The sequence below is a fragment of the Xenopus tropicalis genome, chromosome 8, assembly GCF_000004195.4.
Source record: "Xenopus tropicalis strain Nigerian chromosome 8, UCB_Xtro_10.0, whole genome shotgun sequence".
Classification (NCBI taxonomy): domain Eukaryota; kingdom Metazoa; phylum Chordata; class Amphibia; order Anura; family Pipidae; genus Xenopus; species Xenopus tropicalis.
In genome coordinates, this window is record NC_030684.2 from 89159176 (window position 1) to 89186715 (window position 27540).

Here is a 27540-nt window from a genome sequence, read left to right on the forward strand (position 1 = left end):
GTACAATGGCTGCAGCAGGGGAGAAAACTGTGAGACCAAAGCGGATTTTCATTAACCAGATTGATTCATTTGTAGGGAAAAATATTGGCAAGGTAAGAATTATTTTTATGTCCATGCTTGTCTAACTGCAATTACGCAGAGACTTGCTATTGTATGTTTATAAGGGCTGCTTATATGGGACTGCAAAGCAAGATAGTGAGTCTCAAAGTCCCTGTTAATAAAGCTGCACCAATTGGACATCTTGTCTTAGGCAGTTGCTAAGCAAACAAAAAGCAGTTGCTATGCTGGGGACTTCCATGTTGCGTCAGGTACCCCTTTTGCTGCCAGTTGATTTGCATACTGTTTTTTTCCACAAAAATATTTTGTTCTCCAGATAGATTCAATAGGCAGATCAAAAAATTAGTCTCTGCAGTAAAAATTATCCTACTAGTGATGAGAAATTTTATGGCAGGTATGGATTCGCAAAAAAATTTGGTATGTGACAAAAAAAGTCATGTGCATAATTTTTTTGATGTGACAATTTTTTTTTTGACGCAAAATTTTTCGGACACGCGTCATTTTCCACGTTTCACAAATTTGTTGCTGTTTCATGAGTCTTTTCAAAGTTTCGCAAATTTTTTGTTGGAGCAAAACGGGACAGATTTGCTCATCACTATCTCCTCCCCCTTTTTGCTGTATTATATGTAAGGTCACACACACCCACTGGCTATGTTTGGCATTATAAAACAAAAAGCTCAGCTAAAATATGGTGCTGTCACTGATGCTGTTGTTGATAGAAATACAGCATTTGCTGTGCAGATGAAATCATTATGCAGTGAACATATCGTTATAAAGCTTATGTTGTCTTTAAATAAAGCATAGCTTTGTAAACTAAACGCTCTCCTCAGGAAAAGTGAAAAAGAACAAAATACTGAAAATTGCATGCAAATGGTGTATGCAAATTGGCTGGCAGTAAAAAGGGTTAATGCCTCCCAGAGGTGTCTGAGGCTGTGCCTTTCTCAAGCAACACAGAAGGCCCCTGCACAGCAACTGTTTTTTGTTTGCTTAGCAACTGCCTGAGACAAGACATACAATAGGTACAATGGCTAAAGCAGGAGAGAAAACTGTCAGACCGAAGCGAATTTTCATTAACCAGATCGACTCATTCACAGGCAAAAATATCAGCAAGGTAAGAGGTAGCAGCAACGCCATGGTTTCCCATCTGCAATGATACAGAGACTTATAACAGCCTACACGTCATGTAGGCTGATGTGACAGCCTACATCCTGAGAACTCTACCTCTACACTTTGTTAAAGGGATTCTGTCATAATTTTTATGATGTACTTTTTATTTCTAAATGACATTGTTTACATAGCAAATAATTCACTCTACCATTTAAAATGTTGTTCTTGAACCAACAAATGTATTTTTTAGTTGTAATTTTGGTGTGTAGGCAGCCATCTCAGTGCAGTGTGCCTGATTCTGAGCTCTCATGAGCCAGTGCTACGCATTGGAACTGCTTTCAGATAACCTATTGTTTCTCCTACTCCCGTGTAAGTGGAGGAGTCCCAAACCGGACTTCTGGATTCTGCTGGAGAAGCTCTATTAACTGATTCCTTTAACCTGCTGAGTGAGAGCAGAGCTCCCAGCACGCATGTTAAGCTGCCGCTTCTGGTTGTACAACCAGGAAAGATCAGCAGTGATAGTCCAACCATCATGTAGCAGGATGGAGCATGGAGCAGGATGATCGAATCAGATATGGGTACTTCCTTCCCCCTACATTGGCACTCATGGCTGCCCCCTCTTCTAAGATGCTGCCCTAGGCACAGGCCCCCATAAAGAAAATACGTCCCTGCACACAGAATGTAATTGTGTCACATATTTCCCTAATTATCTACCAACTTTCCTTTGCTGTCTTTACCTACAACAACAGTTCTGCGATATGCATCCCCTAAAATAAATTTGCTGTATTCAGAATAATAGAAATATTATGATTGTTTATTTTTAACTGCTGAGGCAACCCAGCTCCTGCCGAACTTTTAGTATTAGTTTAAATGTAGTGAAATGGTTCAAGACACATTCTTGCTTATGTGGGATTATTCTTAGCTAATGCTGGAAGCCTGTTTAAATATATGCACTTGTTGTTCTAGCACTGATCATTGCTTCATTGTCCTTCTGTTGTAGTATTTATCTGGCTGTATAGTTGGTGCCACACTTGAACAACCTGCTGAAGAGGCTGAAGAAGATGATAACAAGTCGGTTAATGAGGATACACCTTCTAAACCAAAAGAAGGACTATTCCAGATAGTGGGAACACTGTCAAACCCTAATGGCAAAAAACTGAACTTTCCAGCGGAAACTTACACAGTAAAGTTTTGTTTGTTGATTAAATGTCACAACAGTTCAATACAGTAGTTGAGATGTAATACAGCCATGAAAACTCTACTCTACATAACTTACCCCATGTATTAAACTTTTAATATCCTCAGGCCTTGCATGATAAACGTTTTTTGTTTTGTGTTTTTAGGTTTCTAGTAGAGAAGAATTATTAGGTCGGCTTCTGGAATGTGATGTTATTGTCTACAATATCACCGAGGACATTTCTCAGCTTGATGATGCATCATGGGCAGTTTCTGGTTTGTACAACTATTTATATGCTAAATTAGAATTACATTCAGATAAGTCTGTTTTAATGAATGGGTAAAAGGGACATATACCCAGGGACTACCAGGGCATGAGGTCCCACCATAACAGTTTTATTTGCTATAACTTTTGACTGTGGCTTTCTGCAGACAGGGTGGGCCCTTTTTTAATTAATTAATGGAAAAAGCTGTACAATATATAATATTTAATTATAATATTTAAGCAAATATGTTTTTTCTTGGGGTCCCCCAAGCATCCTAGAAACCACTTTAATATAAGTGTATCTGTGCTTGACATTTTCACTGTTCTACACTTTTGTTTTAAAAGATATTGCTTTGCTTTACGCATGGAGAGTTCAAGTTAGGCTTTCAGGTGTATTGGCAATCTAGGAAAACAAATAGACATTTTCTGTAATTCTCTCCCTAACATAATTTTAGCCTGAGCCCCCATGCCAGGGAACCACTGTCTTAGTATCTATAGTAGGGCTTTTCAATAATTTCATTAGTAACATTTTCTGTTTTTTTCATTTAGCATTACATACTGAAATAGATAATTTTGAGAATCCCAAAATGTTCATACTGATTTCTACCATTCTGACCTGGGCACGAAGCAAACCTATTGATCCGGTAGGTGCTGTTTACCTGTATTTAATGTAATTTTATATACTTTCACAGTTTCTTGTGTCCCAAAACAACAACAAAATTACATTTTATTTATCAATAGGATGATCCTGACATTCCATTCACTGAAGATGACTATAGAAGAAGAAAGTGTCACATGAACTTTAAAGATCATTTAGCTGTTGAAAAACTTGCAATTAAACTCGGAAAATCAGTGAGTAATGTCTTATTTATGATTCAGGTATCAGGCATAGGGTATATTTGTAACCTCATTAAAGAGTCTCTTTATATTTATAAAGCTGATGCATGGTGGTCTTGTTCTATATTTATGTATAGTAAATTATGTACCCCCTGTTGTAAAATATAAGGATATTATAAGTCACAGAGTAGTTCCATGGCCATATAAAGACACAAGGCTTAAGTCCCAGTGTTTTTATGCAGGACATGAACATGGACCTCTAAGATATTTAACACAGGGTGACCATTTCAGCATACAAAACATAAATCATTAAAATAAATCCTGCCCTCACATTTACCTTCACACATTTGATAATTTCCCTATCTACATTGGGCCCCTTGTGGACTACCAGTAAGAAAACAATAATGATTGGGGTCACCCCTGTATTCACAATACTCCTCCTGGGGGAATTTCTCAGCCTCCTGGCTTTCCTCTCAGTTCCTCAGACACTCAGTCTCTCAGTCTTTGTCAAAGCTCCCTCTGCTTCTTGCAGTGCAGGCAGCGCCACAGCCTCTCTGGGAGTTCAAAACACAGACATGCAACCTTCCTGCTCTGTGCCCTACTTTGAGAAATCTTCCATACATTTTCCATACAATTAAATACTTTTCCACAGGACAGCCTTCCTGAGGAAAGTGAGCTCCAATGTGAGCTGGACTAGGGCAACTGATCGCCTGGTCTGCCTCTTCTAGAACACTGTAGGTTCCTAGCCCAGACCGCAAAGTCCTTTAAACAGAGAAAGCCAGTGGCATAACTATAGTTGAAGCAAGATCTGCTTTCTCTATAGAAAGATAATCTTTCTGTAATTCAGAACTTTCTGGATAATGGGTTTCCGGATAACGGATCCCATATCTGTACTATGTTTTACCCAGGGAAGTCATGAAACAAAGGTAATTTAAGAATTACAGAGGGAGAGCTTTACTCGGCAAGAAGATATATACTTAATTAGTTTGTGAAAGGGGAATGAATAGACTAACACTATGATCCATTTTTCAGAACAAAGGTAAATTCTCAACTTATGTTGTGGCTTCAGGGCTTCCATATGGAGCTGAAGAAGGTATCCTGCATACATTTTTTAGGGTAAGTAAAAGTTACAAAGTTAGTCTTCCTTGCTCGCAGAAATCAGTCATTTGAACTAGACATGCGAGGCAAAGGCTCAATGATGTTAGATGACCAGCCCTGTTAGCTTGGTAACCCTGCACTTGTAAAAATTGTGCATCTGTAGCAGCTTTACTATATTATTCTATAATTTGGACCTAACCCATTTTTGTGAGTAGAATGAATGCTTATTCACTTATTAGATCCTCCTTGAAATATAGAAGGTGACTCTCACAATAAGCTTTTCAACCCTACAACATAGATATAAGTTATCGGGTGCCTATGACTAATTGCACTGGGTACAAATTAGGAAAGGCTTATTTTGAAATGTGTCTATGAAGATTTTCAATGATTACTAAACAAGTCCAGTTGCTTCAAATTTATTTATACTAGATATGCTTAATTTGAAATGCTTTTTTTAAAATAAATATTTCTGTTTTTAATTAATTATGAGGAGGCATAACAAGACACTGAACCATGAAAGGGGGCTTGAACTAAAAAAAGTGTCTGAAAACCTTTAGTGTGACAGATCTTTACCATATTTGCTGTTTGATGTTTATTTTTAAAGGAAGCATGGCTTGGGGAAACCCCTGCACTGCAAGTCTTTGGAGATGGTTCCAATTATATCCCACTGATTCACATCAGTGATTTGGCTGGGTAAGAATTCATACCTGGATTATTCTTGATCAGCTCTGGTAGGCACCCTAACAAATTTACACCCATGTATATAATAAAAGGCAAAAGTCTGACCAGGTAATGCATAGAAATAAAAAGTAGAGCCAGCATCATGCATGAAATATTTTTTTATGTATCCAAAATTTAAAAAATTAACAATGCCAAAAAGACAGAAATACCTCAGTGCTCCATAGTCCCTCCTATCACATTTCAAGTCAATGGGTGCATAGAGCATTGTTGGTATGGCTTATTTTTTTTATAAATTTATGGTGGTTTTGGGCACCAAATAAATGTTTCATGTGTGATAATGCCTACTACTTGTACCTGTTTATTTAGGATCTAGGACAATGTGCCCACCTGTATCAGGTGGTTTACCCCTAAGTGCTTGTAATCCATAGAGAGCAAAAAGGTGCTTGCATTTAAATAGGTGACCAGTAAATACTATCTACTCATTCGCTGCTATAGGTGATTAGACCTGTAGCAAACTTTGGACCTTTTATTACATAACTACTATAGAGCATTTAACCCACAACAGAAAATATATTTAACAAGTTCAAAGCTACTTACAGAACATAACTTTAACATAACATAACATTCATTTAACAGAGAACATTGTTGAGTTTCCTGGGCATATAGTATAGAACTATATACAGAGAACATTGTTGAGTTTCCTGGGCATATAGTATAGTTTTCAGTTTACACAGTCACATGGATTAGTTGACTATCCCATACATATAACTCAATTTATTGCACTTATATTCTGTTCTAGAGTGGTACAAAACATAGCAGACCAAAGGCCAAGGACTCATTACCTTGTTGCTGTAGATGATTCTGTGCATACATTTGAGGAGATTGTTAAGGTAAGACATTTTACTATGTTTCTTTTCACATATTAAGAACTATAATGTAAATAATCATTTAAAGGAATAATATTAATAGTTGCATGTATTATTGTGAAAATGAGCCACATCTGTTGAACTTATAATTGTATAATATGTTTACCATAATCACTTCTTTTTTTAATTTAGTGTATAAGCACCAATCTTGGCCCGGGAAAAATTCAGAAGGTTCCTAAAGAAAATGCATTTCTAAAGAAATATTTAAAGGTTTGCTTGTTTGTTTGTTTTTTTGTATCTCTTTCTTTATTTAGGTTTTGGGGTATATGCACGCAATTCTAAAAAGTCCTCTTAACTGCAAACTTCTTTGTTGAAAAATTCTAATTTAAACTTAAGGGATATATTTAATAACAATCCTGTTATACAAATATTCCCTTATGTAATAAAAAGCACTAAGTTTGCCCAGAAGCAGTAACTCATAGCAACCAATAAGAAATTTGCTTTTAAACAGGTGACCAGTAAATTCTACTTGCTGATCGGTTGCTATGAGTTATTACTCCTGAGCAAACTTAGTGACTTTTATTACATAACCCCCATAGTCTTTATAATATTTTAATTACAATTGTCTATAACAATGTATTTGAGTGTTCCTCAACCTAACATTTTTTCAGCGCTTTAAGTCACCAATCGCATTTAAAACCTCTAATTGGTTGATTCCAGCATGAGAAAAAATGTTAGCCCGATGAACCATTTATATCTCTTCATACATGAAAAAATCAATACTATTTATAACTTATTTGTGAAAAATAATTATAAAGCATTCAGTAAAGTCTGGGTAAATGTGTTCATCAGCGAGAGTATATCTAAAGTCTAAACTTTTTTAAGATACTAGTACTTTTTAATTATCATGCCTGTAAAAAGATTCCCAGCTAAATGCATGACTCCACCCCCTTAAATAATTTATTTGTAACCCCTCACTACCACCGCCAACAGTACTGACTATTACCGACCCCTCTCTGCTCCTATCCATTACTGCCTTTTGTCAAAGTGTCTACAAATCTTTGTCACTGTTCTGCACGGTCTAAAGGATAGGATATGCTTAGAAACACTCTTATACACAATTTTAATGTTTCAAGGTTCTTGCTAGAGCAATCATGGTGCTGATAGAATGGGACCTAGAATAAGTGTGATCTTTTACCCACCCAAGACAAATGTCATTTGTTTAAAGAAGAGAAGACTTAACAGTCTCCCAGGTCTTGTTATTTACAACAGCAGTTTCCTTAGATCTGGCTGAGTGCGCAATTGCAAAATTGATGGTGTAACTGTTATATGTATAGGTTTGGGACCTGTTATCCAGAATGCTTAATATCTGGGCATTTATGGAAAATGGGTCATCCGTAATTTGGATATAATTACTTTAAATTTATTAATAAATCAATTTTCCCCTCCAGTAAAGATTAGTTAGGATCAAATACAAGGTATTGTTTACAGAGAAAAAGGAAATCATATTAAAAAATTTGAACTATTTGATTAAAATTGAGTCTGTGGGATAGCAGATCCCATACCTTTATTAAAAATCTTCTGACTTTTCAGTGGTGACAACAAATAAGATTAGCATAAAGGACATAAGTCTTTCTTTGCATTTTCTTTAAAATGGCTTGTATTTTATTATGTTAGCATAAATTCCTCACATTTATGTAACACTGACAGAGTTACTTTTAGTAACTTCAGTAGATAACATAACACAGACTGCCTCCTGCTAATACTGATTTTTGTTTGTTTAGCAATTAGATATCGACTACCTGCTGGTGAATCTGAGGTTGGAAGCTGTGTTCTTAAAAGAGAATTTTAATATTAGCTGGGTTACACAGACGGGTCTGGTGGAGAATATTGAACTGGTTATTAAAGAATATAAGCAAACACGAGGACTTCTGGTAAACTTAATTCCATAATTTTATGTCTTTTGTTAAAACCCTCTGCAGCAAATGATTCAAGTCTATTTGTTCTGAAAGGACCAAGTAAAGCAAAAATAAAAATTAATTTGACTTAATTTAGGGCTGTCACAATGAGGAATGAGGTTTCAGGGAAAATAACTGCTGCTGTTTTTGGATAGAGTTATGCAGTGATTTATTTGGGGCACAAATCATTGTTTTACAATTTATTTGCTTTTGGCTTTGCTATATTTTATGTTTTGTCTAAGGGTGGCCATACATGAACCAATAAAAGCTGCTGATGGACAAATTCTTGTGTATGGGGCCCTCAGAAGGGCTTTTATGATATCCGGGCAAAAATTGGGGAGATGTTGATTAGACAGGTTTAAAAATCCGATCAGCCTGCATGATGTAAATGTGATCCGATTGTTTGGCCCAAAGACTGAACAATCGGATCAATCTGATATAACCCACCTCAAGATGGGCATATTAGGGAAATTATGAAAGGGAGTATAGGAGTATTAGTGAGTATATTTTTTACCCTTTGCCTTTGTTGCTGCATTCCCTCTAAAGCAGAGATCCCCAACCTTTTTTACCTGTAAACCACATTCAAATGTAAAAAGAGTTGGGGAGCAACACAAGCATTAAAAAGTTCCTGGGGGGGGGGCAAATAAGGCTGTTATTGGCTATGTGGTAGCCCCTATGTGGACTGGCAGCCTACACCTGGTTTTGATGCAAACAAAACTTACCTTCAAGCCAGGAATTTAAAAATACACACATGTATTGTGGTCACTGGGAGCAACATCCAAGGGGTTGGTGAGCAACATGTTGCTCACAAGCCACTGGTTGAGGACCACTGCTCTAAAGCATGCTGTATGCAACAAAATAACAGAAGTCTCAATTATAGAAATGTCTTTATTTCTGTTTAAGCATCAGCAACATGTGTTCTATTTCTCTGGAGTGATGTCTAGCCCCTTACTGTATGGCAATTAAATTTTCTCTATAAAGTTTAAGTGATTTTTAGAGTGACAAGTTTCAGTAAACTTAGTAAACTACTGGCATTGCTGTATTCATGAGGGCTGGGCTTGTGGTGGCACATTATTTATTTTAATTTGCTAAAAATTATGCCAAGTTTATGTATAGTAACATTTATATATTTTGATAATAAATTAAAGTTAAGGTGTTTTGCCCAAACACTTTAAGACAGACACTGAATGTTGCTATGTAAGGCAAGCCTTTATTGCAACATGTGAAGGAGAAATGTTCAAATAGACACTTCTAATCTAACCCTGATGAGCAAAAATGTATACCCTGTACAGGTTTATGGCTAGTTAGGCAGGAAGGATAGGGGGTTATTTTTTAAAGAAGCCTGTCTTCTAAAAGACCCATCGAGGGTCTATAACCTACAGTCAGTTCCCTGTCTACTGTATATGTAGGATGGAGACAAACAAAATAGAGCCCTATACCATGTGCCTACCTGGATCACCACAAAAAAAGACCTTATTTTTATCTCTACAAGGTCAAGTTTGAAATTGCTGAAGCATTATTACAAAAACAAAGTATATTCAGCTCTTAAAGGCACAGTGATATCATGCATATAATGAAGTATTTATAGTATAAGATTATACAGAGTGGATAAAAAGCTTGACCTCTAAACTTGTAATGTAATGTAATGAGAGATTAGAAAAGGGAAATGTAATTGCAATTTTATTGATAAATTCTTTGACCATTCATTCATTTGACCATTCATTCATTTTTGTTCCAGCCAATTAGAATCTGCATTCTTGGTCCTCCAGCAGTAGGGAAAACAACTGTAGCCGAATTAATCTGCAAACATTACAAACTACATCACATAAAAATAAAAGATGTCATTACTGACGCCATTGAAAAGTTGGTAAGCTTTTGAGGTTCAATTGTTTTTTACTGGATGCAATATGAAACTTGTTAGAACCGTTACAGTCATTTAAAAAATGTTTTCAATAAACTATAACTAAAAATACTTTTAAGACAGGTACTGTCCAATGCAGTTAATTTACATAAATTATATAAGGATACAGCTACACTGAGCTATGAAGGCTGAAAAAACAGCCCCACCCATATTTGTGGTCTTTTGTGTCTGCACCTTTAGCCACTGTATCAGCCAGGGGCGGGCCAAGCCGACCGGGCGCCCTAGGCAACCCGATCGGCCATCTCCGCCCACCTCCCCGCCCCCCCCCCCGAACGGCGCATGCGCGCCAAAGCACAGGAGGCAGTGCAGGGGGGGGGCGGGGCGATTAGATCGGTCATTGACAAGCGGCGGAGGCAATGACAAATTAGCACTAGGGGTAGGCAGGAGAGGCTCCTGCCTGGTGCCCCTCAATCGTTGAGCCCTAGGCAGCTGCCTCTTCTGCCTACCCCTAGTTCCGGCCCTGGTATCAGCCCTAGTGCAGACACATGGAGTGGATATTGGCACCAAAACGCGAGTATGCATTTCAGCACCGAAAGTTGCTCTGTGTGTCTGCACTTGCCCCAACACAGACACAGAAGTCCTCAGATATGAGGGGAGGGGAAGTTTCTTGGCCTGTGTTTATCCTGAGACAGAGAAAAATCCTGGCCTGACCAAAGCCTTAAGCTGGCCATACACGGGCAGATCCGCTTGCTTGGCGATGTCGCCAACGAGCGCATCTTCACCCGATATCCCCACCTATGGGTGGCAATATTGGGGAGGCATGTAGGCGAATTCGATCGTTTGGCTCTGCACGCGGCAATGGGGCAGTCGGCTCGGGGACCGCATCAACGAGCCAATGCGGTCCCCGATCCGACTGGATTTTCTAACCTGGCCGATCAATATCTGGCCAATTTCAGGCCAGATATCGGTCGGCCAGGCCCCTCGGTTCTGCCCCTACACGGGCCGATAAGCTGCCAAATCGGTCCACCGATATCGGCAGCTATAATCGGCCCGTGTATGGGGACCTTAAGAGCTCCTGAACCAAATGCAAGTGCAAGAGTACAGTATATTTTACAAAAGGCAAACAAAATCCTAAAAAGTATTGTAGCAACTCAGAGGTTATCAGTCATATACAAAGTTGTCCACTGCAGCACCTTACCTTGTGATCTTGGTAGGCTGCACTTTGTGCGCTATTTTACAACTTAACTGTAGTACACATGTGCAAGAAATCCCTGTGAAAAAGAATGAAGATGTTCATGTGGAGCTTTTATAGATAGGGCTGGCACATTTTTTACTGAGGTTGATCCTGGCCTGGGGTATAAAAGTGTTTTTATTCACTGGGGTTATCTAACAAGTTGGCTCCACACTAGTGATTATTACACTGATAAAATTAAATCATGTCAATATCACATGGGGCAGCAAGGAAGAATGAAAGAAAAACATGTATAGTACAACATTACACTTGGGCTCAATAAGCCTGTATATGACACTGAACCAAGAATTAAATAATTTTTTATGAATGTGTCTAATTTTAGGGTTTCTGTTCTATATGTCCACAGGAAAGACTTGTGAAAGCTTCAGAAGAGGAGGAAGAAGAGGAGGGGGAGGAGCCAACAGAGAATTGGCAGGAGCTCTTAGACAGTGTAAAAGAAAACATGGACCAAAATGGAGGTGTTTCATTTATGTACTCATCTGTGAGCTATACATATAAGAGCATTTACCTGTGTTTTTGGGCTGAAAGCTGCTTGTACTTCGGCGTCATGTGGTGTTCTGTCAATCAAAAGCATGAGTGGTTTTCAAAGTTTTACCACACTCTGTGCAATTAATATTAGTCTTGATTGGTTTTGGTGTGAAGTGTGAAGGTGCTTCCAGCCATTTACTCAATACTGTGTATCCATGTGCAGAGCCCATATGTAATAAGTATGAGTGAAATAAACATTTATTTTATATTTAAACAAAATGTATTTTATATTCAAACACATTTAATAATATGATTGTGTGGTAAATTTTTTTAGACACAATGAGCACAAAATATTTATTATTCTGAAGTTAAAATGTATGTAGAAAGCAGTACTCAGTAATTTGGTCTTTTGTGCTGACAGGCCTGTTGTGTTTTTGCTTCACAGAACCACAATTTAGGCTTCTACTAATACCCATTTGTATTGAGTTGTTATTCAGCAGCTAGACCTAGATGGAAATGTAGTTGACAGAGCTACAATGTGTATTTTCAAACTAACTGAGGTCTGATGGGATTGTAGCACAGTGAAATTGTCCTTAGGTGGCCAAAAATATTATAAAAATATTTTAAAGGTGTGGTGCTGACTACTGCTACTTCAACTGTGGCGGCTGCACTACATCTCTCCTCACCCTAGCTGGAGATAATGGCAGATGTAGTTCAACAGTAATCAAAGGGTTGCTGCCTAGAAATTCCTGATCATTAAACATAATAGCCAAAAAAACTATATCTTTTGTATATACAGGACGCCTTGATGATACCTACGTGATCAAATTCATGAGGGAAAAATTAAAATCAATGCCTTGCCAGAACCAGGGCTATGTACTTGATGGGTATCCAAAGACCTACGAGCAAGCAAAGGAGCTTTTCAATGGTATGTAAACCACTTCTATAAAAAAGCGATTTAAAATGCTGGCGGATAGTGTCTGTACAATTTTAATCACGTTTGCAAAAATATATCACATTATTATATTTTCAATTTAACAGGGAAGGGTCTCTAAGAGGGCTGGATGGGGTGTGCCCATTTTTTATCCTGTTTTATTATTCTGCAGGTCATCTAATGTTTGATAGTGAAGGAAAGGTATCAATGCCAATGCAAACTGGGACTTAAACAGATTTTTATCCTTATGAACTTTTAGTATTCTATAGATGGACTTATTCTAAGCAACTTTTTCAGATGGTCTTCATTATTTTTTTTCTATGGCTTTTGAATTGTTAGGGCCAATTTTTCAAGTTTGGACTGAAGCCATAGTGGCTCCTTATCCCAACCTTACTCTATTATCCCCCATGTGGGCTGAAATCAGAGTATTACTTTGCCACTAATTAAATGTAGTAGATGTCACTTTAAGGCACTTAATTATATACATTAAGGGATATTCTATATTATACCTGTGCTAAAATAAGAAGATGAATCTGAGTTAAGAGTTAGATTAAAGGAGTGGTTCATCTTTAAGTTAACTTTTAGTATGTTATGGAATGTCCTATTCCAAGCAACTTTGCAATTGGTCTTCATTATTTAAGTTTTATTGTTTGTGAATTATTTGCCTTCCTCTTGTACATCTTTTCAGCTTTCAAATGGGGGTCATTGACCCCAGTGGTAAAAAAAAACCTATTGCTCTTGTGCTTACAATTGTATTATTATTGTTACTTTTTATTTCTTATATTTATATTCATATCCTGTAATATTCATATTCCAGTCTCTCATTCAAACCACTGTCTGGTTGCTAAAGTAAACAAGACCCTAGCAACCATATAGCTGCTGAAATTCCAAACTAGAAAACTGCTGACTAGTAACCCCTATTCTGAAAAAACCCTCCCTTGATCCCTCCAATCCTACTAACCTCCGACCTATCTCTCTGCTCCCTTTCATCTCCAAACTGCTTGAGCGCCTAGTTTACAACCGACTGACGCTATTCCTCTCTGACAATAACCTCCCCTACAATCTGGTTTTAGACAACAACACTCCACCGAAACTGCTCTAACCCGACTAACAAATGACCTCCTTTCGGCTAAAGCCAAAAAACACTACTCGCTACTAATACTTCTCGATCTCTCTGCTGCTTTTGACACTGTGGATCACCCTCTTCTCCTCCAGACTCTCCGCTCTCTTGGCCTTCGTGACACTGCCTTATCCTGGTTTTCATCTTATCTCTCAGATCGATCCTTCAGTGTCTCTTACAATGGGGAATCATCTTCTCCCCTGCCTCTTTCTGTCGGGGTTCCTCAAGGCTCTGTCCTGGGCCCCTTACTATTTTCTCTCTATACCTCCTCACTTGGCAAATTAATCAATTCTTTTGGCTTTCAGTACCACCTCTATGCTGACGATACTCAGATCTATCTTTCCTCTCCTGATCTCAACCCAGAGCTTCTAACTCGCGTCTCTTCCTGCCTGTCCGCTATCTCCACTTGGATGTCCCAACGTTACCTTAAACTAAACCTCTCTAAGACTGAACTGGTTCTCTTTCCCCCATCCAACGCCCACATTGTTCCCGAGGTATCTATAACGGTTAACAATTCTACCATCTTCCCAGGCCCGGTGCCTTGGGGTTATCCTTGATTCTGCCCTGTCCTTCACTCCTCATATCCAATCACTTATCAAATCATGTCACTTTCACCTAAGAAATATCTCCAAAATATGATCATTTATCACCCAAGATGCTGCCAAAATTCTTATTCACTCTCTTATAATATCTCGCCTGGACTACTGTAACTTAATTGGCCTTCCCCTCCAAAGACTGTCTTCTCTCCAGTCCATAATGAATACTGCTGCCAGGCTCATACACCTCTCCAACCGCTCCTCCTCTGCCATGCCACTCTGCCAATCCCTGCACTGGCTTTCCCTACCATCCAGGATAAAATTCTAAAACTAATGACTCTCACATTTAAAGGAAAAAGAAAGGTCAAAATGTTAGGCACCCCCAGGTGACTTTAACCGCCTACCTTTTACCCCGGGCTGGTGCCGCTGTCAGGAGAAAACAGCACCAGCCCGGGGTAGCTGTCGGCACTTCCTCCTTCCGGCTTCGCTGCGCGCGCATGCGCAGTAGAGTGAAAAGCCGAACTTAAACATTTAAGTCGACTTTTTCGCTCTACTGTGCATGCCCGGCCACCGGCAGTTTAGGAAGCTGAAGGCGGAAGGAGGAAGTGCTGCGCTCCAGGTACCCCGGGCTGGTGCTATTTTCTCCGAACAGGGGCACCAGCCCGGGGTACAAGGTAAGCCGTTAAAGTCACTTGGGGGTGCTTAACATTTTGGCACCCCCAAGTGACTTTGCCTTTCCTTCTCCTTTAAAGCAATTCATAACTCTGCCCCACCCTACATCTCTGAACTCATCTCTAGGTACCATCCAACCCGCTTGTTACTCTCCTCTACTGACCTGCTCCTCAACTCCTCTCTCATTCCCTCCTCACATGCTCGCATTCAAGATTTTGCAAGGGCTGCCCCCCTTCTCTGGAATTCGCTCCCACAAACTATCAGACTTTCTCCCAATCTCTCTGCCTTCAAGAGATCTCTAAAAACACATTTATTTAGAGAAGCTTACCCTAATCTAGTTTAGCAACACCCTGTGCCACACCTCTCACAACTCTGGTCATGCCCATTCCCACACCTTGTGTCTCAACACTTTCTCCTTGTAGATTGTAAGCTCTTTTGGGCAGGACCCTCTTCACCTCTTGTATCGGTTATTGATTGCTTTATATGTTACTCTGTATGTCCAGTGTATGAAACCCACTTATTGTACAGCGCTGCGGAATATGTTGGTGCTTTATAAATAAATGTTAATAATAATAATAATAATAATAATAATAATAATAATAATAAAGAGAAACTGAATAACTGGAAAACGACAAAAAATTAAAAATGAAAACCAATTGCAAATTGTCTTAGATTATCAATATGTCTTACTAAAAGTTAATTTGAAGGTGAACAACCCCTTTAAAAGTTTGAAATAAATATGCACACTCTAAATCTAAGATACTTTTTTCCCAGGATGAATAGTTATGACACTGGCCAAAAAACGATTTTAGCTAACTTGCATGCCTGTATTATTTTGCAGTGGAGGAAGGCGAAGAAGAGGAAGAAAGCAGAGGAAAGGCTCCTCCTTTTGATAAGACTATCACTCCAGGTTTGTTGCAAATCTGTAGGAACAGATCACAAAAAATATAATACATTTAATTAAAATTCTGTGTTTAAAATAAGGAATTTATCATGAAATTAAACTCATTTTTAGATAAACAACTTGCTAGAATTTAATTGGATGTCTATTAACTTATTTTTATAACATGAAAAACAAATAGATGTATAGCAGATTCTTAAAAGTACTGTGTTATCAAAAACGATTAATAATGTAGGATAATGTGATAATGTAATAATTGTGATGATCACTCGTTCCCTAACATTATTGCATCAGTGGTAAAATGGAGGGGTTTTTGTCAGTCCAGTAAAGCATAACTTTCAATCAGATGTTTGCTTTTATTGTTCGCACTGCACAAATCCTTTTGACAGCTAACTGCCAGTTGCTTGCTGTGGGTTAGTGAGGGTGCCAAACTTTGCCAATATTATTACTCAGAGACTTGACTGTTTTCAGCTGCAATTGTATGTTGGTCCTATACTCACACAGTCCAGCTTCTGGGACAAATAGTTTGTTGAAAAAAAGATAAGCTATGCACACTATTGGTGGATGAAAAGGGACAAAACAATCAGATCATAGTAGTAGAATTTCAGAAGGTAATGCCTTATAAACAAAATGATTCCTGTATGCCACAGGTCGTTATCCACTATTCAAATTTCCACAACAAGAAAACAATATTATTTCATACAAAGAGGTTGATGGGACCTTTGGGCACATTGGGTGGAATAAAAATCGCTTGGTTTAGCTACTTTTGTACCGCTTAAAAACTTTTTATTTATTGTATATTTGCAGATTTTGTGTTTTCTCTGGATGCTTCAGATGATTTCCTTAAAAATCGAGTGATTAATCTACCAGAGAATGTAGTTGTTGGAACACACTATGCTCAGGACAGGTTTTTGAGATCTCTTGCAATGTTTAGAGATTTAAACACAGAAGATGAAACTGTTCTCAACTATTTTGATGAGGCTGAAATCCACCCACTACATATTGGTATAGTATATTTACACGTAGCAATAATCTTGTTGTAAAAAAATGTATATTATTGAACCATATAATATTTGTAAATACCTGTACAGTAGAAACCTGATTTTATGCTCAGATTTCCTAGAGTTAATGCAGCATTGACACAGTCCCCTTGGAAACATAAAATCAGAGTTCTACTGTATTACTTTACAAAAGACATAAATACTGAAGGAAAAACCATTGTGATACTAGCGCAAAGAGATGGGAGGCTTTTATCTTGAAAGACAAGAGCAATAGCATATGCCCATCCCTGTTTAAGACAAGTTTTGTGTTATATATCTGTTTAGCCTATTAGCTGATTGGTTGTATGTATGTATGTATGTATAACTTTATTTATAAAGCGCCACAAGGGTACGCAGCGCTGTACAGTCTTACAGAATACAAAATTACACACAGGGAGGACAAGTGATATAATAAATAAATACAATAAATACATATATGTATATATATATAAGTGCCATGTGGTATGAGACACAGTAGGAAGGAGGTCCCTGCCCTGTAGAGCTTACAATCTGAGTGGTTGGGTAACATACAGGCACAAACTGGAAGGTAAGAGTGCACCAGGTATGGGCATTTGCCCTTAAGCGCAGGACTGGGCAAAATAATGTTTTAGTGCTCCAGAAGGTAACAGCTGAGCTTTTTCTTGAAGAGAGTGGGTGAGTTTTCCCTACGGAGGGATTCAGGGATAGAGTTCCAGAGGTAAGGAGCAGCGAGAAAGGTTGAAGACGAGAGAGCGCAATGGGTGTGGATGGTGTAAAAAGACGGAGACTCTGAGAGAAGCGGAGGAGATGACCAGGAACATGTAGGGAGACCAGTGAAGAAATGTAGTGAGGAGCAGAGGAGTGAAGGGCTTTGAATGTCAGCAGAAGGATTTTGTAAGCTATCCTTTGCTTAACAGGCAGCCATGCAAGAGAGCTTAATTGAGGCTGAGCAGGTACCCTCTTCGGAAAGAGCAGGAGGATCCTGGCAGCAGAGTTTAAAATTGATTGCAGGGGAGAGAGGTGGGAGTCTGGGAGGCCGGTTAACAGGAGATTGCAGTAATCTAAGCGGGAAAGGATAAAGGCATGGATTAGTGTTTTAGCTGTCGCTTGTGAAAGAAAGGGGCGTATCTTAGCAATATTGTGGAGGAAAAAGCGGCAGGTTTTGGCAGTGTTATTAATATGGTTAGAGAAGGAGAGGGACTGGTCAAAGATAACCCCAAGGCAGCATGCAGAATTAACAGGGTTGATGGTCATGACATCAATAGTAATGGTGAAAGGAGGAGGAGGGCCAGGTTTGGGCGGGAAGACCTTGAGCTCTGTTTTAGCTAGGTTAAGTTTGAGCTGGCGTCGGTTCATCCAGGAGGAGATAGCCAGGAGGCAGTTACCAATCTGGGTTTGAACATCAGCAGTTAGTGCAGGGGTGTCTAAATATATCTGGATGTCATCTGCATATAAGTGGTATTTAAGACCAAAAGAAGAAATAAGGTCTCCTAGAGAGAGAGTGTACAGGGAGAACAGCAGGGGACTAAGCACAGAGCCCTGAGGCACCCCCACACTAAGCTTGTAGGGAGAACCCGGGTAATAACTTCTTAAAGGGACAGCGCCCTTACCTGTACTTGATAGGCCACGCCGAAATAAGGGGAAGCACTCCACAAAATAATGCAACAAAAATCACTTTAATCCCTTGTCTTGTCTGGGAGTCACAGCATACAGGTCAAATCACAATGTTCAAACAGGCTTTCTTCAATCATGCAATAAACATATACCATGCCCGTGTCTAGAAGACATCAGCCTTACCAGAGGTAGCTACCTTTGGCTCTTCACCACTGTCCCCAGTCTCAGTGGGATCTCCTGTCCCCACCTGGCTCAGCAATCCAGCACTCCCTGCGGTGCCCCTTTGCTATTCCACCAGGAATTTTACTGGCAGACTCCTAGCTGAAGCTCAACAAGCCCTCTTGTAGCCTACCCCTATCCGATTGGGTCCTTATTCTGTGGATGATCCACTGGAAACACTGTTTCCCTCTACTCTCCTGGTTGGGGCAATAGGCGGCCCATGCTACATAACCCTGACTCAGACACCTAGTGCCTGCTCCACTTTCAGCTGCCCTGTTCTATCCTTTTCTTACCCTACAGGTGGTTCTTCTTTTCCTCCAGCTGGCCTCTTCCGTGTTCTCCCATAAAGACCCTTAATTCTGGGTGTGGTCCCCTTTTTATACCTTCAGCCCCACACTGCCTCTAGTGGTCGGGGTGTGAACTACACTTATACAATCCCAATAAACATTAACTAAATTCTGCTGCCACCTAGTGGTCATACCCAGTAACAACACTTTCCCACATACAAATTAACACACAATTTTTCACCTTCTTACACTCGCGCCCGGTTATCTGTGGCACGTCCTCGTGCTCCACAACCACTTAACTCCACCAACCGTATTTCACACAATTCTCACATAACCAACATAGAAATAAAACAAGGAGACATATACTGTAGTGCAATAAAACTTTTTCGATCAGCATAAGAAAAATAATGCCATTAGGGCAACAATATATTAGCATCACCAGCATAGAAATAGCATGAGCCCATTACTTCATGGGATACCTTATAGGAAAAAACAATCACACAAAAAAAAATAAACTAAAGTCCTTTTGTCCAGGAGACTCCACTTCCTCGCGGCCAACAACAAAAATCCACTGCGGAGAACCACATCATATGGTGTCGGTGTTCCTCCCATTACAGCATGGGGTCAAAACTGTAAAGTTCCAACAGTGGAGGCTTCTTCCCAAAACCACCAGGGGGAAAGCCAGGAAACCAAACTTCCGAAAAGGAGAGCAACCACGGGTAGTCCTGCTCACATCATTCGATGAAACCACTGCCGGGTATGCTCCAAGGAAACATAATACGAAGGATGTGGTTTTTCCAATATGGAACCATCCTCCTGGACGACATCCTGACTGAGCAGCCGCTCAGGGGCCTTCTTGCATACACTCTTCACGTAAGAGTGAAGAACTGTGCGGCCTTGCCACCAATCCGGGGAGAAATTCTGCAGTTGTTTTTGTGCCCTTCGTCGGATATCCCGATCCGGTTGGGTTAAGCAGATTGGATCCAGCTTCAGGAAAGATAGGATATCCTGCTGGATCCACAAGTCCAAGTGCTTTTCTATCTCCAGGTACACCCACTCGGGTGAATAGGGCATGTAATAGCCCCATTTCTTATGGACCTCCAGATTAATTTTCTTCTGGACCCGAGAAACCGCCCGGTATTCCTTCTCGGGAGCACGACCAGGTAGTACCCAAAAAGCACTCTCGTCCACGGTAGGCCACCGACGTGGAATTGCCCCAACGGAGCGAGCTCTTTCCAATGGTGATGGGTGGGGACTCACCCTAATCGCGGGTACACTATGTAGTTCATCCCCTGACCCACTGGAACTGCGGCCTGAGATCAGAGGTATATTCTTCTTTGGAGACTCCGACTCCCACACCTCTTCCCAGGTAGTTGCCTCAGACAAGGCCTCAGATGCCTGTGATGGGCTGACCAGAAGCCCCCGTCCCTCACCCGGGACACCTGCCAGCACCGGAACCACAGCAGAACTCACGTCGGGTAATACAGGGGCCACCCCTGTCCCCGGGGCTCGTTTCGGGCTGGATGAACCTACGGGTGCTTCTTCCACTGCTTCCCCCGCATCCACATAGGGAACAGCATTTCCCTCTTTTGCAACTAACTGCCCGCTCGCTACGTGATCCGCCACTGTGGATCCAACCGTTACCCCCAACGGGGAAGACACGTGGGGCCCAACCGCCTTATCGGTGATGGAAAGGGAACCGATACTCACTGCCGGGTCAGTCGGAGCCTCTGGCACAAGTGGTAGGGGTCCTTCTTGGATATAGTAGGGCCGTAGATAACAAGGCCTCTGGCATTGGAAGCAACAGCCGTCAACCGCCTGCCATGTGGTGCGCAGCTCCGCATCACACCCTCCACCCCGGGGTATTACGGCACTAGCCCCATCGGGAGACACTTCCTGGGCAAAAGCTCCTGCCCAAATGTACCGCCGTCCGGCCTCGGTCACTTTTGTTTGGGGCTTGCTTGCCATGGTGGTGCAGCTGCTATAGTTCACACCTAACTGCGCCACACCTAGGTACAAAATGGCTGCTATCTGTTTCCTCCTCCGGTCTGAACAAACACAGGGCAGAGACTCTCAAGGGCCTGTCCTCTTCGGCCAATCCCTGCTGTAGCACCAATTTCAAAACAGCAGTTCCCACAAACAATTCCAAATAACGTGTGGCTCCCCAATTCTTGCAGTCTGTCTCGCAAATCCTGCCGACTACGCCAAAATTATGTAGGGAGAACCCGGGTAATAACTTCTTAAAGGGACAGCGCCCTTACCTGTACTCGATAGGCCACACCGAAATAAGGGGAAGCACTCCACAAAATAATGCAACAAAAATCACTTTAATCCCTCGTCTTGTCTGGGAGTCACAGCATACAGGTCAAATCACAATGTTCAAACAGGCTTTCTTCAATCATGCAATAAACATATACCATGCCCGTGTCTAGAAGACATCAGCCTTACCAGAGGTAGCTACCTTTGGCTCTTCACCACTGTCCCCAGTCTCAGTGGGATCTCCTGTCCCCACCTGGCTCAGCAATCCGGCACTCCCTGCGGTGCCCCTTTGCTATTCCACCAGGAATTTTACTGGCAGACTCCTAGCCGAAGCTCAACAAGCCCTCTTGTAGCCTACCCCTATCCGCTTGGGTCCTTATTCTGTGGATGATCCACTGGAAACACTGTTTCCCTCTACTCTCCTGGTTGGGGCAATAGGCGGCCCATGCTACATAACCCTGACTCAGACACCTAGTGCCTGCTCCACTTTTAGCTGCCCTGTTCTATCCTTTTCTTACCCTACAGGTGGTTCTTCTTTTCCTCCAGCTGGCCTCTTCTGTGTTCTCCCATAAAGACCCTTAATTCTGGGTGTGGTCCCCTTTTTATACCTTCAGCCCCACACTGCCTCTAGTGGTCGGGTGTGAACTACACTTATACAATCCCAATAAACATTAACTAAATTCTGCTGCCACCTAGTGGTCATACCCAGTAACAACACTTTCCCACATACAAATTAACACACAATTTTTCACCTTCTTACAAGCGGAAGAGGATTTGTTAGCAAGAGCGACAGAGAAGGAGCGGTTAGAGAGATAGGAAGAGAACCAGGATGCAGCCTGATCCCGGATACCCAGAGAATAGAGAATTTGCATAAGAATAGAATGGTCAACAGTATCAAAAGCAGAGGAAAGGTCTAGGACAGTGCTGCCCAACTGGCAGCCCGCGACCCCCCTCTGTGTGGCCCCCCACCTGTCTGGCTGTTTGATAACTTACCTTTGTGTAAGCTTTAAATGGTATCAGTACTGGCCCCCTGCATGGTTCACACCTCAGATTCAGGCTGTAAACCCCCTGTATTGTTTAAAAATGTAATCCCCTGTGTTGTTCACACCTTTTAATCTCTGCATTGTTCATCCCCTGCAGAGTTCACACCTCAGGCTCAGGCTGTAATCACCCACATTGTTCAACTGTTCACACCTCAAAAATAAATCCTGCACACTATAAAAAGAACATATACTGAGGTGGTACTGCAATAAAAAAAAAAGTTTTTTAATGTATAGTTATTGTGCAGACTGTAGGAGCAGTGGCAGCATTGTGTCACTGCAGACTGCCTGTGTGTGCCATACTCTGCCTGCCCTATGCTGCCTGTGTGTGCCATACACACAGGCAGGGTAGGGCAGGCAGAGTATGGCACACACAGGCAGGGTAGGGAAGGCAGAGTATGGCACACACAGGCAGGGTAGGGAAGGCAGAGTATGGCACACACAGGCAGGGTGGGGCAGGCAGAGTATGGCAGGCTTTTGCTGTACTACCACCATTAATATGGCTATGGTCATGTGATAACATGGGTGTGGTTTCAAGTGGGTGTGGTTTTAAAAAGGGGAGTGGTCAAAACTAGCTTCCATTATCGGCCCTCCACCACGGAGGCCGGAAAAATTCCGGCCCTCGGTGGCATAGAAGTTGGACAGCACTGGTCTAGGAGAATGAGGACCTTGGCAGTCTGGAGATCATTTGCCACTCTACATAAGGCCGTCTCAGTGGAGTGCGCAGGCCGAAAACCAGACTGCATAGGGTCCAGCAGATTGTGGGTGCAGAGGAAGTTAGTTAAATATTATTATTTATAAGTGTGTTATAGTATGCTTGCTTGGCCTGGAATAGGGCAGTATTGAGGCACACCATAAGAAATTTATAGTGGAGGAAGTCAGCTTTAATGCGTGATTTCCTCCAAATGCGCTCAGCAGATCGCGCACAGGAGCGCAGAAATCGTTAAGCCAGGGACGGGGATTGTGGGCACGACTGCGTTGGGGCTGCAGGGGGGCATGGGTGTTAATTGCAGATGATAAAATAGAGTTGTAGGTATTTACCAGTAACTCAGGATCAGAGGAAGCACAGGAGGAGAGGCTAGAACTAAGAGAGTTAGAGAGAGCAGTTATATCAACCATTTGCGTGTTGTGAATCAGGGTTTTAGGCTGAGAGTTAGAGGGAGAATGAGACACGTGCGAGATAGAAAAGGAGATAAGATGATGATCTGAAAGAGGAAAAGGCTCACTGTTAAATGTAGATAGATCTAGATTTTTAGAAAAGACCAGATCTAGAAAATGACCATCCTTATGGGTAGCTGTATTAGTCCACTGCCGGAGATCAAAGGAGGAGGTTAGATGGAGAAATTGAGAGGGCCAGGGCTGAGAGGGGTCATCTATATGGCAATTGAAGTCGCCTAAAATTATTGCAGGGGTGTCAGAGCATAGAAAAAAAGAGAGCCAGGATTCAAAGTATATCCTGAAGGGTCATTCAGTGTATGGCCTGCCCAGTGCAGTAATCTGAACTAAACAGTGCTTTCATGATTTATTTTAGCAGAATCATCTTGGTAGTCTCCACGCATTTCTTTACATATATATAGATATGCAAAAAAGGGACAGTTTTACACATTGTAATCAGGATTCTTCAGTTCATTTTGTATATTTAAAACTAGAATGGCAGTAATGTAAAGTACTGTTATCTCTCATTTTATAGATGTAACTAAAGATGATGATCCCCATTACAAAGATGTAGTGAAACAAATTTGTAAAGCTGTTGGAGAACCTCGCAACTATGGCCTGACTCCTGAAGAACTTGCTGAACAGGAGTTGAAAGCTTCAGAACAATCTTTAGCTCTTGAAGCAGAAAGAAAGGCTGAACTTGAAAGGAAGGAGGCAGAGGAGGCAGCAGAAAAAGTTGCTCGCTGGGAGGAATGGGTATGTTTAAATATATTACATTTTGATAGTATGGACATTTACTCCTTGATAAGTACAAAAAAATCTTAGCTAATGCAGAGATTAAACATTTAGCCTTCAGCAGTCAGCAAATGAGGACACTAGCAGTGGCGGGGGGGCAGCACATTACAGTATGCGTGTTGCAGCTGACTATTAAACTTGACCCATTAGGTGTACAGTCGGAGGGTCTTCAGCCATGCACTAGTGCAGTAAGTGCTGTCAAATGTCATCAAGGCAGTCATAATATTTTGGCCCTAATGAGTTAACTGCATACTAAAACAATCCTAAAGGAAAAGTTTTCCTTCACAGAAATAATGGGAGCAATTAAACGGTCATGGCATTAGGACAGACCTGATATTTGTGCTTTAATGAGCTGAATTAATACTGACAAAAATCTTAAAGGGTCATAAAGCTTATCATTTTTATATACCACAATGTATGATTGTTTTGAGTTTCTTTCCCTTTTTTGTTTTGTTACAGTTTTTCTAAAATGAAATATTTTATATCAAGTTTTAACAGTTGCACAGTGACAGGCTTTAGTAATGCTTGGAGACCAAGCCCATGCTCCTAAGAAATGTATCAGTTAATGTACCTAACTTTACCACATTTACCACGAGTCAGTGACCAGGCTTAAAGCAGAGGGAATGACACAGAAATAATTCATTTTATTAAAGGACATATTTTATACAATGAACTTAGTGCACCACCTAAAGGTTCGGCATCTCTACAGCTGCAATGATTCAGGCCATCAAACTTTTCACAGGAGCTCTCCATCTTTGATTCTGTTAGAATTGTCAGTGATAATCACATACTTAATGTGCTCTGGACAGCTGTTGACGAGCAAAGTTTAGGGGTTGATGTAAATTATCAAGCAGAAAATGAGATTTGGGCTGGTAGAGAAGACCAAAACATTTCTACCCCACATCTTCAGTTAAGATTTAGTTCCCCTTTTAAGCTCCCAAAGAAAAATGTAAAATTAAAATAAAATGTTCATAGTGCTGTTCTGCTTGTTTTAGGAAAGTCACAGTTTGTAGGATGTAGTTGCCAAAAATGGAGTTTTATTGCATAATGGTGCAAGGTTTATATGGGAATAGCGTGTAAGTTTCAATTTCAATTATTATTGCAATTAAATATTTGAAGGGTTTAATATGTTTGCTGAGTGCATTACAGTAGCTAGACAATGAGCTAGGCGTTTTTTTTTAGATTGACTAAGGTTAAATAGCTTTCACTGTTTTCTTCTTTGGACCATTTTGCGTTAATATTATTTGTAGAATGGCAATACAATCACCAACCAAAATTTTGCTAACAATAAGATATTAGTTATATTTGGTCTTATTTATATATATCGTTTCCCACTGTAGAACAGAAGACTTGATGAAGTGAAGCGACAAGAGCAAGAATTACTTGAAGCACAGTCTGTTCCGCTGAGGAACTATCTAATGAAGAATGTTATGCCAACTCTTATGCAAGGGCTGAATGAGTGCTGTAAAATCAGACCACATGACCCTGTCGACTTTCTGGTAAGGGAGGCTGTAGAAGAAATGTAGCTTCAGGAGATATTATTCTTCTTTATGTACAGACAATTTACAAATCTTTTTGCAGTGATTGGTAATCATACACCAGTCCCTGTCCCAGAACAGTTAAAAGTTTCTTAATATTTACACACATAGACACACATTTTACCAGGAGCCATATATTCAATATATTAATAGCCAATATATTGATATTCACTGGGGGTTGCAAATACGTTAGGCACCTTCAGTGAACATAATCGTTAAACTTAAACCCTGGGCCAGCATCTCTATCTGCAGAAAAGTGTACTGGCCTGGGGTAATTTTCTTGCCATGCTGCCCCACTATTATCTCCCCAGAGATCAGTGCCACAGACTTAGTGCAACCCAAAGACTATCAATTTATTATTCATTTTTTCTTAGCCTTTTTCTCACCAGAGTGCTTAAAACAAGTTTGCCTTCTATATCTAGTAAGAAAGCTGGCCCTCAAATAAGTGTAACAAAAAAAAAATTTTTGCTTAGCTTGCTATTTTGCCATGATGAATGTCTAGGTTAAACTATGTTTTGTGAGTTTACCATCAAATGAAATTATTTAATTCAAAGGAATACATTCTAAATTATGCCTGTTATTATTTATAATAAATGTATACAGTGCCTACATTTTCTGCAGTGCTTTACAGATATTGTCTGAATGCTATTTTTTTTCTGTTGTTTTACAGGCAGAATATATCTTCAGAAACAACCCTCAAACAGAATGAACAATGCGTTTGGAAATGCATATTTTTCCCCCTTTTAAAATATATTTTGCCTAAATAAAGTAAAAAAACAGCATTGATTTCCAGTTTATAATACCTTACCAAAGTGGCTTTCTAATGGCTCCAGGGTGGTCTCATAAAAAACCCATACAAAAGCAGATACAGGTATGGGAAACCTGTTATCCAGAAAGCTCAGAATTATGGAAAGCCCATTTCCCATGGACTCCATTTTAATCAAATAATTTAAAAATGATTTCATTTTTCTTTGTAATAATAAAACAGCACCTTGTACTTTATCCCAACTAAGATATAATTCATCCTTATTGGAGGCAAAACAATCCTATTGGGTTTAACTATTATTCAAATGATTTTTTAGTAGGTTTGGATATCCAAAGACCCCTTGTCTGGAAAACCCCAGGCCCCTTGCATTCTGCACAACAGGTCCCATAACTGTATTGCCTTTGGCTAAAAGGTCTGCACTGAACCCCATGTGATGCAATCATTATTCCAGGAGTTAATCATTTAAATCATCCTAATATGGCCTACTGCAGCATATGTTTGCAAAAATCAGGCAAAGATCCACTCATTTGATAAAACAATCAGATTTTTCCATGTATGTCTAGCTTTACACATTTTGAACCTCCTACAAATGTACACATTAGGGGACTTTCTGTATTTCACCCACCTCCTACTGCACATTACTGGTGGTGAGTAGCATTTGTAAACATTGCTTAAGAGAATTAACAGTCTGGAAACAAAGCAGTGTCTCATTACCATATAATCAGACTTGAATTACAGAAGACAATGCTTTTAAGACTCTAACTGACAATAAACTGACCATGCAACTTTGCATAACGATAGCAGAGTCAGAACTTGTTAACAGATACTTACTAACAGACAAAGATAAAGAAAAGGAGCATATGAGAAACAATTCCAAACCAAATGCAAGATCCCCTTTAAAAATTGCTTCTTGTGTGTCTGTTTCATATCTAGTCGAAACATTTGTATCTAGTCAGCTGTATTATCACACACAGCAAAAAAAATAATGGGGAAATGTTTACCAGAGATGGGGAGTACTCCACAGCTTTACAAATAAAGTGAAAAACCATACAGAGAAGC

At 40.3% G+C, this 27540-nt stretch overlaps 1 protein-coding gene across 2 annotated transcripts; it reads left to right on the forward strand.

Moving 5' to 3' along the window:
- ak7 (adenylate kinase 7) lies at positions 1–26497 on the forward strand. 2 transcript variants are annotated; one of them, NM_001011352.1, is made up of 18 exons: positions 1–92; positions 2165–2347; positions 2508–2616; positions 3155–3249; positions 3347–3457; positions 4475–4558; positions 5145–5233; positions 6021–6111; positions 6280–6357; positions 7872–8021; positions 9784–9912; positions 11505–11616; positions 12426–12554; positions 15730–15798; positions 16597–16794; positions 23918–24138; positions 25518–25676; positions 26386–26497. In NM_001011352.1, the coding sequence occupies exons 1-18, from the start codon at positions 6–8 to the stop codon at positions 26422–26424; spliced, it is 2133 nt and encodes a 710-aa protein (NP_001011352.1). In that variant the 5' UTR covers positions 1–5; the 3' UTR covers positions 26425–26497. The 2 variants fall into 2 exon arrangements, with proteins under 2 accessions (NP_001011352.1, XP_012823772.2); XM_012968318.3 differs by lacking the exon at positions 1–92 and adding an exon at positions 845–1168.
- The last annotated feature ends 1043 nt before the right edge of the window (positions 26498–27540 follow it).

Coding starts and splice junctions, on each gene's coding strand:
- ak7 (NM_001011352.1), top strand. CDS start 6: ATGGCTGCAGCAGGGGAGAAAACTGTGAGACCAAAGCGGATTTTCATT. Junction 8,022..9,783: donor AGCAAACACGAGGACTTCTG/GTAAACTTAATT, acceptor TTTTTGTTCCAG/CCAATTAGAATCTGCATTCT. Junction 24,139..25,517: donor TTGCTCGCTGGGAGGAATGG/GTATGTTTAAAT, acceptor TTCCCACTGTAG/AACAGAAGACTTGATGAAGT.